This window comes from Cervus canadensis, chromosome 1 (assembly GCF_019320065.1).
Source record: "Cervus canadensis isolate Bull #8, Minnesota chromosome 1, ASM1932006v1, whole genome shotgun sequence".
Lineage (NCBI taxonomy): Eukaryota > Metazoa > Chordata > Mammalia > Artiodactyla > Cervidae > Cervus > Cervus canadensis.
Window position 1 is genome coordinate 27,021,549 of NC_057386.1, and position 17,445 is coordinate 27,038,993.

The window sequence follows — 17,445 nt, forward strand, 5'->3', positions numbered from 1 at the left end:
GCTGGAGTTTGGTTCCCCAGCGCTGAGTACTGGTCCTCTGCTGGACCACTCCCCTCAGGAACGCACCTGCCCGCTGTCAATCATGGTTAGCTCCTCCTTCGACAACGCTCACGCCATCCGTCCCCCACCGCACAGACGGCGCACGAGGGGCCTCTTCGCTCAGTAACTTAAGGCCCTACCTCAAGGCCAGGCCCTTCCTCCCCTGGACGGAGCCGGACAGGGATGGGGAAAGGGTGGGGGCGGGGTGACCAGGAAATCCTCAAAAAAACTCCTTCAAAGGAGTCTCAAAACAACCAGCCAACAAAGGCCCAAAACATTTCCAGCCACCTCATTTGTCTCTCTGGACAATGGGCCGGCCATCCTCCACCATCTCCTCTTCCTTAACAGTCCAGGAGTGTGGCTCCGAGTTTGGGTTCAGGCTGGGTACAGCCCACATCTGAAGCGGTGACTCTGTCTCCAGCTTCAACCTCATCAAGCCAAAAAATAATAATAATAAAAAAAGAAAAAAGGATGAAAATTGTTCCAAAAGCCAGTGTAGTGACTCCAAACAAGAACCTTTTTTTTTTTTTTTTCTTTTAATTGTTGCAGGTTTTGTGGGTCAGGGATTGGCGCGGGCCCATCAGGAAAAGCTCACCCTGCCCCTTGTGGTATCGGTATAACCCGGGCTGGAGGACCTGGAACATCCTGACTGGAAACGAGGTCTGGTAAGTCTCTTGGGTTCCAGCTTGACCGGCAGGGGAGGGCTGGATTCACTCAGAGCCCGCCTCGTGCCCCATCCCATCACTGCCCCCAAAAGAGTGACCCTTTCCCAGTGGGTATTGAGTTCTGTCTGGTTTACATATCTGGTTTACATCCAGCTTCTCTCCTTGGCGTTATGTCTGTATGTGGGCACCGTTCTGTTTGTCATCTGCAGTCATTACTCCTTCTGGTCTCTTCTCAGGGTCTGCCATGTGAAGAAACCTCGAGTTACTGACCCATTCCACTCTCGACAGACACCCAGGGGTGTCCGGTGTCCGTGAACTTTGGTGACCATGTGTGTTTGTTTCTGTTTGGTTCACACCCAGCAGTGGGGTCACTGGGCCAAAGGACACATCTCAACACCGACCAATACTGACAAATGAACTCCAGGCTGGTCACATCTTCCCCCGGCACAGTATGAGTTTGCTGCTCAGCATTCTCACTCATACTCAGTGGTGTCAGCCTTTCTATCCATTTGGCAAGTGTGACAGGCTGGTCTTACCCTCCTCCTCCCAGCAGTTCATTCTCTGGCCCAGGGACACCCCTGGGGCTAGTGTCACTGGCGGTGGACCTGCTGCCTCACCTCTGCAGCTTCAAGGAGCAGGCCTTGGCGACCACAGCTTCCTGGCAGTGGGTTGGACAGCTGGTGATGTGAAAATCGGTGAAAGTCAACTGGGGGATGTGAGTGGTGGCTGTGTCTTCTTTGTTCCCTCATTGGCTGTGGTAGCTCCAGCCCCTGAGTCAGGGGACCTGGCTCACCATCGTCACCCACCACGAACCAGACGTGCTGAGGACCAGCCATTTACCCAACCCACTGCCCCTTCACACTGCTGTCATAACTCTTCTTCGGCATGACTGTTCTCCACCAAAAGGCCCAGCTCAAATGCCCCCTCCAGCAAGGCACCCTGGATTCTCCAGGCCCTTCTAGGTCTCCTCCACGTCTCCCATCCAGGCCTTTACTTCTGTTGTTCACTCCCCTTGGAGCCCTCTTCCTTCATCATGGTCCCTCACCACCTTCTCGCCATTCGACCCATTTGTCTCCTCCATCTGTAAAGATGTAGTGTTCAAGCCCCCAGACCTGGAAGATGGCCTAACACACAGCAAAGACTGTTTGACTGACTACATCCTGTCTCCTGATGTACCCATCCTGGGCTGGCTGGGCTCCACATAGCCAGGCGACCTGTCCAGAGCAGAACCAGGGAGGAGAGCAGCTCCTCATGTCTGGATGGAGTTGGGTGAGGCCGCAGTGGGGTCTCAAGTGAATTAAAAAGGTGAGTCAGTACACGTGAGGAAGGAGGGGTTCCCAGGTCCAGCAACCGTGACTAACCTGGAGAGGCCGGTACAGGGAGTGGGCAGAGGACGAAGGAGATGGAGCCAGGAGATGAAAGAGACACCAAGAAGGGCTTCATTCAACAAACCTTCGTTTAACACCTGAGTGGGGGGATGGGGATGGGGGCTGTCAGGGGACAGGGCAGGAGGTGAAGCAGGGGAAGGGGCTGAGACGGACAGAGGAGGGTGGACTTGGGGCAGCAAAACAGACCAGGAGACGAAGCCAGCGGGTGTTAGGAAACCCCCCTGATTTTCTTGTTTCTAATATTATCTTTACTTACAATAAACACGAGAGCGAATTATTGCAGAAAAGACGTTCAGTCTTGGCAGAAATACTTGTAGTCTCTTGCTTGATCTGTTTACGAGTTTTAGAAAGTGAGAGGGATATTGGTAATGTGTATTTTAAGCCATTTTAAAGTTTGTGTGTTTACTTATGTAGTTTTTCTTTTTTTATTTAAAAAAAAAAGTATAAATGGTATTGTACTATACATGCCCAGGGCCAGCTTTCATATTCTTTTTAAAATTTAAAAAACATTTATTTAGTTGGCAGTGCTGGGTCTTAGTTACAGCGTGCAGTACCTAGTTCCCCAACCAAGGACTGAATCCAGACCCCCTGCATAGGGAGCACGGAATCTCACCCACCGGACCACCAGGGAAGCCCCTGTTTGCTTTCTTTTATTTGTGACCACCCTCCCTCACCCATGAGACTCATGTCAACAATCTATTACAGATTTTCCCCACACAAAGACAGTCATATACAAATATATGTAAACTGTTGCTTATAAACAAGTATGTGGAAAACATCCTTGCCGTATGTCAGTTTGACAAACAGGGCATCATATGATACCCTTTTTTGAATTTTGCTCTTCTCAGGTATTACCTGATGGGATTCCTTTAAGTTACTTAGTGCAAAACTAATTAACCCTTTTTCAAGGCCGCATAACATTCCATGGTGTGGATGTATCAGAATGTATTCAGGCATTCTCTGTGATTGGACATTCACTGTATCCTGATGTGTGTGTGTGTGTTGGTCACTATGAACACTGCTGTATTACATTAATTCTTTATGTATTAGTACTTTTATTTCTTGGACTAGATTCTCAGGAGTGGGATTGCTTGGTCTAAGTGTATGGATTTTTAAATGTAGTGCCTCCCCTTGAAGAGCTTATTCTCAGTGAGGGAAGCAGACCATGCATAGGAAAAATAACATAGCTGGGAGTTTCACTAGCAACAGGTACCAAAGTGAAGTGAAAGTTGCTTAGTCATGTCCAACTTTTTGTGACCTCATGGATTATACAGTCCCTGGAATTCTCCAGGACAGAATACTGGAGTGTGTAGCCTTTCCCTTCTCCAGGGGATCTTCCCAACCCAGGGATCAAACCCAGGTCTCCCGAATTGCAGGCAGATTCTTTATCAGCTGAGCCACAAGGGAAGCCCCAAAATACTGGAGTGGGTAGCCGTTCCCTTCTCCAGGGGATCTTTCCAACCCAGGAATCAAACCAGGGTCTCCTGAATTGCAGGCAGACTCTTTACCAACTGAGCTATCAGAGAAGCCCAATAGGTACCAATAAGAAAACTAAACCAGGGAGGGAGATAGGAAGCATGGGGGAAGGGGCCCAATTGAAGAAAAAGTGACCCAGAATGACTTCACTGAGGTGACATCGGAGTCAAGACTTGAAGGAAGTGAGGCTGTGATCCATGCAGAAGAGAGGAATTCCAGGTGCAGAAGCCCTGAGGCAGAAGAGTGCCTGTAGCCCTGCCAGACTGGGACTGAGTGGATCAGGGGGTGGTGATTGGAGATGACGTCACAGAGAAAACAGGCCAGAGGTTGTAGAGTCTCAGAGGTCATTGGAAGGATTTTGACTTTCCCCTGGGTCAGATGAGAAGCCTTTGAAAGGTTCTTAAAGAAAGAACAACATCATGGCAGTAAAACTGAACAGGAAGTAGTTCTCACCACTGGAAGAAATGATGATGGGGACTTCCCTGGTGGTCCAGTGGCTAAGACTCTGTGCTCTTAATGCAGGGGTCCTGAGTTCCATCCCTGGTCAGGGAACTAGACCTAGTATGCCACAACTAAGAGTCCACATGCCACAACTAAATATATCAAGTGCTGTAACTAAGACCTAGTGAAGCCACATAAATAAATAAAAATAAATACATTTTTTAAAAGAAAGAAATGATAATGATCATGTGGTGCAACAGAGATGTTAGTCAATGCTATGGTGGCCATCATGTTGCAATATAAATGGATCACATCGACATGGCTGGCCCCTTGAGCTCACACAAGGACAGTGTCAACTCTATCTCAATGAAAGAAGTGGGCAGAAAGCAGAGTGCTTTCCCACACGCCCCCGCCCCCACACAATCTCAGCATCTTCTCCCCCAGCAACATCCCCACCGGATGGTATGCGTGTTACAACTGATGAACCTGCATGGAGACATCCTCACCATGCAGAATCACTGTTTACATGAGAGTCATTCCTGCTGTTGTGCATTCTGTGGATCTGGAAAAACATCATCAAAGTGGAGAGAAGTTTCCCTCTCTTCTTATCTTCTGAGAGTTTTTTCTTTTTTTAATTGAAGTATAGTTGATGTACAATATTATATAAGTTATAACTGTACCATGTGATGATTCACAATTTTTAAAGGGTATCCTCCATTTATAGTTACTATAAAATATTGGCTCTACTCGCTGTGCTGTACAGTGGGCCCTTGTAGCTTATTTTGCTAACAGTTTATCATGAAGTAGAGTTGGGTTGTGTCAAATGCTCTTTCTGCTTTGCTTTTTGACAGTAGAACTTTTCCTCAGAAATCAATAAGTGGGTCTCTCTGGTGTGGATTTGTGTGTCACGGCTGTGGGAACTTGATTAACATGAACTGTCCCTGAATCTGATGCCTTGACCCTGGAGGGGGGCGGATCATGAGACCAAGTTCGGTGTCCTCCCTGGGGGAGGATAGCAAGGTCAACAGCTCCCCCAGCCCCTGCCTGCTAACACCTCCCACCCACTGTGCTGGGCTGACTTCGCCTGTGTCTTGGGCTTTCCGTCAGGTTTTGCTGACCTCTGCTCTTTTGCTCTGAGAGCCCATGTAGTCTTGATTCTTGCAGCCCTTGGTTCTGCTTCTTGCTTCCTTTGAGGAAGGCCCCCAGCCTCCCCGGGCTTCCTTCTCTGAGAGGCTGATCCACCAGCCGTGCTGCTGACCTCAGACAGACCGCAGGCTGGGCCCCCAGAGGCAGAAGAGGTGGCTTGGGGCCCTGTGGTCAGGACAGGACGTTCACTTCCTCTCGTGCTGGTTGAAGACCTTGGCTCAGCAGTTCTCCCCACAGTGGGGAGAGGAGGAGGAAGGCTTGTTTCCCAGGGCTGGCTCCACTGTAAACAAACCCTTGTGATTAGAGTCGCCTCGAAGGAGGAATCGGGCCTGCTCACAAAGTGCTGGGTCTGCACTGTGAGGGCGGCCTTGGGAAGGAGAGGATTAGAGCAGGTCTGTTCTCATAATAAAGCAAAGAAATCCAACGCTTCACCCTTCTCTTCATCACCCAAACCTTCCGCTTGCACTGCCAGACATTTCACAAGCCAGTGAATGCTCTCTGCCACCACTTGGTGCTGAAGAACCATTATCTCCATTTCTACAGAAGATACAGAGGTCCAGGTAGGTGAGGCAAAGGCTGACGACCCACAGCAAGGGTGCAACACCAAGTGGAATGGAACTTCTGTGTGTCAGTCGCTCAGTTATGTCTGACTCTTTGCAACCCCATGGACTGTAGCCCACCAGGCTTCTCTGACCATGGGATTCTCCAGGCAAGAATACCAGAGTGGGCTGCCATTCCCTTCTCCAGGGGATCTTCTTGACCCAGTTCTCCCTTTCATGCAAACAGCACAGTGCAAGTAAGCTCTGACCTCCTGTGCGTGGCTTCCCGCACTGGCCTGCGGGTGGACCAATGGGGCAGTTCTCAGACTTTCTCATCTCACAACCCTTGATAGCCTATCAGTGGGTCTCACTTTGAACCAGTCTTTCACCTACTCGTGGTTTGGTGAATCACATGTCGGTCATTTGGACAATATTGGTTCATTGGATTATGCAGATCTTCCAAATATGACAAATTTCATCATACAATATTTTTTGAATCACATTTATAAATTAGAGCTCATCAGAAATGTCTTTCAGGATGGCAAGCTATCAAGGCCACCATGGTGAATATTAGTTTTCCAAAATTCCAGTTTTTGCTTTAAGTCAAATTTCATCCTGGGCAATAAACACTGACAGTGTTTTCTTCTCAAAGGGACAGACAGGCTCACTTCCTTCATTTTCATGAAAGAAAATATCTTTGTAAGCCCCAAGCCTGAGTAGCCAGTTTGTCAGGTGTGCCTTCGTGGGCGTCCACATGATGGCCAGGGCCAGAGCCTCTCCTGAGCCAAGTTGCCCCTCGATGTACAGAGGGCTTCCTGGGTCCTCCCATGATGTCCCACATAACATTGAAAACATGCACTTAAGGGTCGAGATTTAATAAAATTAATAATTGTTACTTCTTCAGAACTTTCCTGGGGGTCCAATGGTTAAGACTTTGAGCTTCCAATGCAGGGGGCACAGGTTTGATCCCTAGCCTGGGAACTAAGACCCTGCATGCTGAGTGTTGTGGCCAAAAAATTAAAAAATAATCATTACCGCTTCCCTCTTACAGGAAACTGGCTCTTTTTTTTTTTTTTTTTAAAAGATGGCAAGTGCATGGCGGGAAAGAATACAAGGACCTTTGGCACAGTGTGTCCAGATTGCTGCTAAGGGGCCACCATCACTTTTGCATCATCAATACAAATATTCACACAGTGAAAAAGACAGTTCACATCTCAGTGTTATTATGAAAATGGTTCTGACCGTGCAGACCTTCTGAAAGGGTCTCAGGACACTGGGCCCCTTGGGAGCTGCTGGACCTGTGTGAGTGAAAGCTCACTTGTGGGAGCAGGTAGGGAGCTTTCTGCCTCAAAGGCATGGGAAGCCTTGGTTCTGATCCTGGGCAGACAGGGCCCAGGAAGGCCATGAGCTGGACCTGGTTCATTTAAAGCAAACTTTTTCTTTTTTTTCTCCAGTATCTCCTGGGCCACGATCCCCAACCTCAGAACCAGGCCTTCCCTAGGAAGAGCTCACTGACATTGGGTCGGGCAGAAAGGCCCTGATCCACCCAAGTTGGATGCTGTATGAGGATGTGCTCGGTGGCGATAAGGGAGAGGACTCAGGTGGACTGGATATCAGAGAGGGTCTTGGAGGTGGCTGGAGGAGTGAGACTTCAAAGTGGAAGGACTTCCTCGGGGACAGTGGTGAGGAGGTCATCTGCAGAGCCTATAGAGGAAGAACATGAAGTTGAAGGCTGAGGGTTGCAAGGTCTCAGAGGCTAGGTCACCCAGGGCGTTCAATGCTAAATACGAAATCTGGACTTTCTTCAGCAGACCACAGGGAGTTCATGAATCATATCAGTGATCCTACATTGAAGGCAAATCTCAATTTTTATAAAGGAAAAAAAAATTTTTTTAATTAAGGTATCAGAGATTAAATCTTTCGGAATGTTGACGAGTCAGATGTCTAGTTATAACATCTAATTTATTTAGTTACATGTGCATATTTAAAATAACAGTATATACAAGAATACATTAGTACAAAATATTGCTTTTTCCCATCTCACATTTCAAGTAACAACTTTATTCCCACTCTCCATGTGCACCTTGGACACTGAAGTCTTCATCATGACAGAGCTGCAGTTTCTGGAGGCACTCCTCCTAGGTTGTCTGAGATGCAGCATAAGACATGTGTCTGACATTGGTCTTGGGAAGCCTGACCCAATCCAGCATCAGGACAGTCCTCCCCAGCCCTCTCTTGTCATGTTGCGCAGGCTTATCAACCTTAGAACAAAACCACTTGCTTATTGCTTCTGAACTTGCTCTTAGAAGCTGGTTTACAAAACCCACCACTATTGACAGCGAGGGAAACCCGCCACAATCATTCACAGCCTTCCCACACCCTTCCTTTAACCCATTCCCATGGGAGGGCCTGATTTGAGGTTGTTTGGGACTGAAATGTGAGGGAAAACCAGAGGTAGAGCAGTCGTAGGAGACGACAGTCTGATTGTGGGGGTGACTGGAAAGTAGTTCTTGGGGACATAAAGTGTCAAAGAGTCCCAGGTGGGATCAGCATCCCAGGTGCCCTCGGCTTGGACAGCCGTCTAATGCTGATAAGGGATTTATGTGCTTGAGTGAGTAACGGGTCTCAAGTTACACTTCTGAGTAATGTGGGCACTTCCGATCAGAGGGCATGAAAACATTCATTTCCCAATTTACAGGAAAGCCTCTGAGATTCTCAGCAGCAGCAATTGGGAATTCGCTAAAATGCAAAATCTCAGCACCCTCCCCCCTCAGCGCACCCCCCCCCATTCATTAACCCAGAAATTCTGAGGTGGGTCGGGGGAGGGGAAGCAATCTGATTGAACATGTTCTCCAGGGGCCCCTGATGCGTGTGAAGTATAAGATCACAGCTTTCAGGTAATGGGCGGCATGTCTTGAATGGCTGCCTGGACTTGAGTTGCAGCTCTGAAGGGGCCGCTTTGCTCCAAAGCCTCAGTCTCCCTGTTTATAACAAGAAAAAGGCGCGTGCTTAGAGGAGCATTGCACGGATCCCACGGCACAGCACCCGGCACGGGGAGTTCCCAGTGCTGGTCAGTATGAAACCATCTCTAGAGGGGACCTCACAAGGGGCTGACCACCTCGGCCTCAGCCCAACAGTGAGTGAGACTTGCCAAGATTGGGGTTTTCATATTACATGCTTGTAGTAACTTTACACTAGGGTCCTCATTTCTAGTTTATAAGGTTCACGTCTCCCAGAGTTCTGCAGAGAGCCCCATGAGGCTGAGGCTGCTCCTAGGTCCACCCTAACAGGGCCTAGCCTGGGGGCGCCCCAGGGGCCAAGGTGCCTGACCCCTTGCTGTTAGCCAGGTGCTCAACACTTGAGAAACAATGGCGATGAGGGAACAGAGTTGCACACAGCCAGCCCTCTGGGGGCTGGTAATGGGGTTCAAAGAGTGGGGGGGTGAGGTCATGAACCCTGATGACCTCTGCCAGGGCTCTGGCTCTAAAACCCGTCCTGGCTCTAAAACCCCAGCACCCGCTTCAGATGTGCCTCTCACTTGTCCCCTTGTTGGAGTGGAAGCTCCAGTGGCCCGGAGGGTTTCACCCTACTCTGTGTCCCTACACTGTCAACACTTTGTAGGCATTAAAGTACTTCTGCATGGGTGACCGGCAGCTCTGTTGTTAAAAAAACAAAGGGCTCTTTGCTAAGATGAAGGGTCCATGGGCCCAGGGCGGAGCTACACCTGATCTAGAGGCCCAGCTCCCGCTGGCCCACAAGGTGCCGGCATGTGGGTTCTCATTGGGATGGAGGGAGAGGTCAGCTCAGGTCATTTTGGAGTGACCCACTTTGGAGTGAGCTGGAAAGCCACTTATCATGGACCCAGGTGTCAGGAAATGCTACCACAACCTTCACTAGCTCCTTGGCAAATGCCAGTTCCCTCTGGCTGAACACAAGCCACTCTTTCCTGGCACCTGCCTGCCCACCGCTGAGGCCCAGTTGCTCTGCCTGGGCTCACGAGCAACCCCCAGGGGGCAGCTGAGGAGAGCCCCGATGCTGCCCTGTCGTGCCCAGGGTGGTTCGCCAGCCAGAGCAGGCTGGGTGGAGGGAGCGGATGAGGAGACACCTGGTGGTGTGAACCTGAAGGCAGAAGAGGTCCAACCCTGAATGACAGGCATCAAGCGGGCTTCCCTCCAAACACAGGGACATCCTCTAGGCCTTTGCTCTCAAGGGTCCCTCAACGCCCTGCCAGCCATTTCCTTGCCACCTCCCCCCCCAATTCCGTGCAGGACACAGCTCCCTACTCTGAGCCTAAGCAGAGGCCTCCTCAGCAGATGGCCCCATAGGGCAGCTATTCAGTCAGGCTCCTAAGCTGTGACCCTGAACATGCTGCTGGAATTTACCCCCATGTCCAGCTCCAGCCAAAGGCCAGACTCTGTGCCCAGTACCAAGTGGTCAGCACTCACAAATTCTGTGATAATCACTGCCCTCCCTCATTTGAAGGTTTTATTAGCTACTCACTAAATGGGCATTATTTTATGCCCTCTATTTCTGGGTTTTATTGTCCGTTGGTGCTAAAGAGGAAACGGAGTTTATCTTTCAGAAGGATGTTTGGGAAGTGTTCAAAGACCCTGGTCTAGGTGACCATCCCACAACAGGCAAAGCAAGCCATGCCCTTTTCCAAGCCAGAGTAGCTTCTCCCTGGAAAAATGAGGGAGTGTCTTTCAGTTCTGTGAGTTTAGGATTACACTTTAAGAGAATACACAAAATGACCAAGAAAGGTTTGCTAAAGAAAAATTCCCCAGAATTTAGTGGTATTTTGCAAACATGCTGAGCACACACAATTGTTAGTGATTAGAGCTATCTGGTAGTATTTTAGTCAAGGTCCTTTTGGTTGTGCATAAGAAAAACTCACTTCCGATTGATTTTTTTAAAAGTCAAAATGCATTCTAAGGATACCTGAGGGATTGATGCAGTCCATGGCAAGGATGCAGGAAACCTTCACTGGCCTGCTGGCTACAAGGCAGCTGCTCTCTCTCCCATGTGCTCTCATGTCTCTATTTTCTGCTTGTCCACATGGCGCCGGCTCAGGGTTCCTGACTTGTAAGTGCCCTGTGTGCACTATCACCCCAGACAGAGACTGGGACTTCTTCCCATTGTAAAATTTTTAGGATAAAGCATTTTCCTGGGCCTCTTTGGATCAGAAGATCAACCCTGGTCCAATCAACTGGTGTGTGGGGGAGGGGAGGGGAGCAGTCATTGTATATAAACATGGCCCCACAACAATGTCCTGAAAGAGGTGCCCAGTGTATCAGCAGGTTGCTTTAGCTGTCGGTACTTAAATACAACAACAAAAACAAAGATGTCTATACTTTTCTGTTTCAAGTGACTCCCCCCGCCCCCACCCGCCAAATTCTTACTGAACTAGCCACAGCTTCAGAAATGTAATTACTTAGACTTTGTAATGTTCTACTGAATAATGACCCAAGTAGAAGAGGTTAAAACAGCTGCTCCCTGTTTTACTGCTCTCACTGGGCTTGGCTGATGCTTTTTATTTTCATCACATCTTACAGGAGTGATGAAGACGCATCCGATCACAAAAGGTACCCTTTCATAACGTCTTTTTTCTTTTTAGCAATGTGCATGGGTGTCAGCACGACATTAAAGCTGGATGTTCAGGGAAGCCTGTTTCGTGGGCACACTGCACACAGCCTGGCTCTCAAGGCCAGACGATCCCTCCCATTCTGAGGAGTGCAGGAGCCGTGAGAGACAGGAGTTTCAGGCTGCACTTTCTGTGTCCTACAGCAGGCAGGGCAGGAAGAGCCAGTCAGTCTCCAGCCTGCTATCCTTCTCTTTATAAGGACCTCACAGCTACTGACCTCCCTACCGAGAAAGCACACAGCACACACAGGTATAGCACTGGACAGCATCTTAATGCAAAGCACGCATGTCAACAGCCTAGAGCCTGACAGACACTGTTATTCCAAAACATGCAGAGGCGGCAAGTCACCCAAAACCACAGTTTATTCTATGAACTTCATATTGCTTTTCTGTTATTTAAAGACTGAAGCAAAGTGACATGGATGGAAGTATTCTGTTAAAAGAACAAAGTGAGTCAATCACAGCACAGGCAACTAATAACACTTGGGTCTATGCCACACGCTCCAAACACAGGGCTGAGTCCAGGAGTGGCTCTGTTCTGGGTTCTTGTAAAGCAAATGGAAATACTGGGAAGAATCAACACATTTCAATAGAGGAGCCATAAATGCCCTGAAAGCAGAAAGTTGACACAGTTTTAAATATAATTCATATATATATATTTTAAAATCAAACACAATTAAATAGAATATGGTTTAAGTACATGAACACTTGGCTTTAGAAGAATAACAGAGGTGGTACACAGTACCAAAACCCACACACAGCCTTTCTGCTTCGTCTGTTGATGAAATGGCGTGCCTCTTGCACAGTCAGGTATTGCAGTAGAAGGAACTCTATTCATTCAAGACTTTCTCAAGGACAGAGATGATTAATAATTATATATTTATATGTGTATATATATATATATATATTTTTTTTTGCAAAGTCTGAGCAAAAGCAGTAACACCTAAGAGAACGTTCTTTCCCCAACAGTCTGGGCAGCGAGGCCATGCTGGCAGCACCCACCATGGAGTGTGCTTACCGCCAGGGTGGCTCTGCCGAGGGCAGTGTGGCCCAGACCTGAGGCCGACGGAGTGGAAGTGCAGCGAGGGGCCTCTCATGACCATGGACGAAGGAGAAAGGCCATGAGCTGCACACTGCCGGCACAGCAAAGATGGGCAGCGGGGGTCAGAGACGAGGGCCTTTCTCCCCCACCTTTGCCCGCCCACACCCCTGCCCACCACCTGCTTTAAAGAAGTGTACAACTGGGAACAAACATTTGTTCAAGGAACCACAGGGGAAAACTGGAGTGACGGTTGTTGCAAATTCCTTTCCTTGTGTGCTATGAGGGGAAGGACATCTCTGGAGCATAGAAGTTGGAGGAGCAGGGCCTGATGCTCACAGTGCAGAGGGTGGCCCCTCCGGCAGGGGACCTGGTTTACGGGTACTGCATCCCGGGAGCAATTAAAATGTGAAAATGGCAAGTTGCCACCAAAGGGAAGGACAATGTCACCATGACTTGACCCGTGACCTCTCAGCTTCCTTCCAGATGAACGCCTCTGTGCAGGCCCTATTCCCAGGAAGGAAAGCCATCTGCCGGCACTGCGCTGCCTGGCTGGGGCCAGGCCGACTCACCTGTTTGTGTAGGAGATGGAGCAAAGCACCCCGGGCACCCACCTCATGATGTGGCAGGAGTGGGAGACCGCCAGGGCGGCGCATCAAACACCAGCTCCACGCCCACCCGCCTCCCATGGCGCCTGGCCCTGCAGATCCCCGTGGGCTAAATTCTTCTGTGGATGGGTTATTGCCATTGGAAAACGATTAATCTCTAGTAGTGTAAACAGCGCCCCTTGGTCTCTCTGACTGTCACTCTGCGATCATCTGGGTGGCAGGGCATCTACGAGCCGCTCTCCATGGTGCAAGTCTGGGACTGTCCGCCCTTCTTTCCTGGGAACGACAGTGAGAAGAAATACAGTGCTGTTTTCATTGGCTGTGGTGAGGAATTCAACCCAAGGAAAAAAGTCTTCTTATTTTCCAAAAGCAGATTTCCTTGATCTCAGGTCTGAGTCATATCTGAAAAAAGGAAGGAAAAGACAAAGGTAAGGTACATTTCTACAACCAGGGACACACTACCATCACAAGGGGACGCAGTGCTGAGTGCCTCCTGCATACCAGGTACTGTGTACCACCTCAGGACCCTACTACAATCACCTCCATTTACAGCAGAGCCAATGAAAGGCTGAAGATGCCGAGTGGCCCACCCAAAGGTAACATGACGAGGACTGACAACTAGACTTGCTTTTTTATCTTTCCATCTAGGTGATAGATATTAGAATGAAATATCTACTTTTTGACAAATAATTCTGTTTCTAGGAACTAACTCCACAGCACACTCATAAGAAGGGACAAAGACTTTCATACACTGTTCATTAAAGCATTGTTTTGTGACAGGGAACAACCCCAGACAACCAAATAACCATCTGTTGGGGATTAACGAGATGGAGACATAACCATAACATGGAATTCTCCAGAGCTTCTAGCCAGAAAACAGAGACTTGTGATCTGGCTACCTGAGACCAAGCTTCTGAAGCTGAGTCCACCTTCTCACTGCACTGACAAGGAAACAAACATCACAGAAGACACGGTCCTTACTATCTGTGAGATGGGACATACACACACAAAATAAGTCATTAATGCCCTAAGTTTAAATGCCCAAGTGCTTTCTACAGACAAATGCCCAGCAGTCAATTCAAAGCAGAGAGATATCCATGTGGGTTAAGAAGAAGCTGTGACCTCATCTGTGGGGGCAGGACGTTCACATTCACACAGTCATGGACTGAGAATTACAGGGGATCTTAGGAGATTTTCTTGTCCAACTTCTCTGATCTGCTGATAAGGAAATGAAGGGACCAGAAAGAAGCAACTCGCATAAGGTCACACATACTGACCGGGAATGGACAGTGCTAGGTCTGCTGGATCAGGGCTTTGACCACACCAAGGGCTCTGACCACACCTGCAGGACCGTCATCTCGGCCAACCAAAGAGAAGGCCAAGTAAGGTTAGAAGCAAAGTATTCCTGCATATCTTAGACATGAAAAGCACACATGATAATAAAATCTGAACACACAACAATGAAAAGCCTTAAGCTGAAAATCTGCTTTCCAAAATGGTTTCTAAAGAACAATTTCATACTGTGGAACATTTGATCATCAACATGGTAACGGGGATCACAGAAACAACCATCCTGCACTTCTTTCTACACCTTTATCTTGCTCTTTGTTATTTTGGGTTTGGCTAAGCCGGTAAGGATAAATATAGGTACAAATTATCACCCTTACACAGAAAAGAGGACAGTCTGCAAAAGTGAGCAGAGCTTTGGTCTGAATTAGCTCAGTGAAAAGTTCAAAATTACACCAAGCTCTGATAACGACAGTTCTTAAGAGTAAAAAGCTGGCAAGGAACGGGTGATGCTGGACCCACATCTCAATTCCTGCCTCCAAACTATGGAGGGTCACAGGGGACGTCACGTGAACACAGGTAGCTTGGGTTCCTAACTCCTGCTAACGTGAACAACACAGAGCAGTTTAACGCCATCATCAGGAGTCTGAGCAGAAGTTCTCCTGTCACGGGAAGTCCTCCTGAATCAACCCAGGTTACAGAATACAAAGCTAGAAGAACACTGGGAGTCTCTTCTTGAAGAAAACACCAGGGGGCTAAGCGGCTCTCTCCAACTTGCTGGGTTATCACCTAATATCAACGTTTAATGCTACAAATCTGCCTGTAAGAACGCCTTCAGCAGTACCCGACAGGCATGGCCATCCCCCAGGAATGGTGAGGTACTATTTCCAGGGCCCCTGCGGATACCAACAAGTCGAGAATGCTCGAGCCCCTGACACAGTGTGGGGCGTGGTATTTCCATATAACTCACACACCTCATCCTGAGTACCTGAAATCACCTCTCGCTTACTTATAATTACCTAATATAATGTAAATGCCATGTAAATAGTTGCCGGGCACGGCAAATCAAGTTCTGCTTTTCGGAAATTTTTTTTAAAGAAATGTATTTTTGATTCATGGTTGGCTGGAGCAGAAGTTCCCTTACGTCCTGCACATTTGTATCGAGATCTAATTCTCTTGTTTCATGCAGGCTGGGTCCTTACCTTTGTGGACTTCTCTAATGGCTGATCACACTGGGCCTGCTGCATCACATCACTGACTATCATTTTAGCAATCTTCCAAGCTAGCTCCTCCTGGGCCTAAAAAAGTAATTAAGTTGTTGATAACAGTTATTTGCTAGAAAAACCAACAAACATTATTAGTGCTCTCAAAACAACTGTGTATACATATCATTTCTATGTATTTGGAAAGAAGCACATTCCTATGCATCAAAGGACCCAGGCCGCCCTCTGGTTTTGGTATGTTTACATATGATTCACTGGTCCCCAGAGTCAGCTACAGGCCAGCCAACAGCATGACTAGTTTCATGTTAGATGGTCAAAATCAAACATTTTTCTTCTTCCACTCTCGTCTTTCAATGTACCTAACTATTCAAAAAAACAAACCTCTATTTCTGAAAGTATACCTGACAGTGAGGAAGGAAATGTTTGTTTTGCTGTGGCACTGATCACTGATGTCTGCTGACTGATGGGAACCTGACTGCTTGACTGTTTTCTGTGGTCAGAGACTCTGGACTGAGGACCACTGCCTCCAGGCAATTGTGAGATCTTGGAAGGGCCACGCCTTCCTGTCACCTCTGAGACAAGGAAGCAATAAGGTGCCATGCTGCTTAAGCATCAGGAACTAAGGAGAGAGAAAGCCTGAAACCTTACTTAGAATAAGTGCCGCCGATAAGACAGAAATCTTTTTACACTACAAGTAGAATTTACCTCATCAGTATTTCCTTGCACCCATTTCTTCATAGCTTGAGAGAACATGGATCCTAGTAAACAAAGCCAAAGTTGAATGTAGACCTCATGCATAATTTTACATTAAAAAAGATTATTAAAAGCCATTTCCCAGTTTTTAAAATACAAACTTTAAAAATTTAAAAAAAAATCATGTATCTATTTTTGGCTGTGCTGGGCCTTCATTGCTGCATGGGCTTTCCTCTAGTTGGAGTGAGTGGGGGGCTACTCGCTAGTTGCAGCGCTTGGGCTTCTCACTGTGGCGGTTTCTCTTGTTGCAGAGCGCGGGCTCTAGGGTATGCATGCTTCAGTAGTTATGGCACATGGGCTCAACAGTTGTGGCTCCTGGGCTCTAGAGCACAGACTAAGCAGTTATGGCCCCTGGGCTCCAGAGCACAGGCTCAGCAGTTATGGCTCCCAGGGTCTAGAGCAGCACAGGCTTAGCAGTTGTGGCACATGAGCTCAGTTGCTCTGCAGCATATGGGGTATTCCTGAACTAGGGATCAAACCCACGTCTCCTACATTGGCAGGCAGATTCTTCACCACTGAGCTACCAGAGAAGTCCCAGAAGATATTTAAAAAAAAAAATTTATATGTATATATATATACATATATATATTTTGTACAACCTCACTCCCAAATTAAGGCCATTAACAAAAACTGATTATATTGTTTCCATAAGAGAATATTTAACTTGCAAATATGGCTTGAAAAAACTTTGAAAAGCTGTTTTAGAGCTTGAGGTTTTTCTTCTGTTCTCCTCACTTGATGAAAGAAACTATCAACCAGTGTTAAAATGTGCAGTAAACATTCAAAGATCAAATAAAACCAGGACCAGGATCTGGCCTTGAGGGCAGAATCTAGCAATACATCAAGAAGTATAATCCACTGACAGGTGGATGGACATAAATCTTTCAGACCAGCTCCTCTACAAAAGGGTTCCCAGTGCAGATGTTGTTGCTACACGTTGGATCTCTGGTCTGCGAATTTGCTGGGTAAGATCACTGTTTTAAACAGCCATGCTCTGTCCAGGCTGTAACAACTTCCCAGGAGACACACAGCCTCTCCACACATCTGTACTTAAAACACTGAGGCACTACAGAGGAAGGAGGCTAGCCTCTATTTCCGTGAGTTAAACACACAGCTTATCCTTTCATGAATACAAACAGGCTCACATCTAACTCAGCCTTAAACCAAGTGTCTGGTAGCCTGTTTCTCAGGCAAGATCCTG

The 17,445-nt window shown here is 47.8% G+C and overlaps 1 protein-coding gene across 2 annotated transcripts in view; it reads right to left on the reverse strand.

Moving 5' to 3' along the window:
• Positions 1 to 7,638: 7,638 nt before the first annotated feature.
• Positions 7,639 to 17,445, reverse strand: part of AKAP10 (A-kinase anchoring protein 10) — a 43,061-nt gene continuing 33,254 nt past the window's right edge. For both annotated transcript variants that reach the window (XM_043473106.1, XM_043473113.1), the window contains 3 exons: positions 16,197 to 16,249; positions 15,471 to 15,566; positions 7,639 to 13,383 (listed from right to left, as the gene is read on the reverse strand). In XM_043473106.1, coding sequence (XP_043329041.1) covers positions 13,378 to 13,383; positions 15,471 to 15,566; positions 16,197 to 16,249 — 155 coding nt within the window. In that variant the 3' untranslated portion in view covers positions 7,639 to 13,377. The remainder of the gene's footprint in view (positions 13,384 to 15,470; positions 15,567 to 16,196; positions 16,250 to 17,445) is intronic.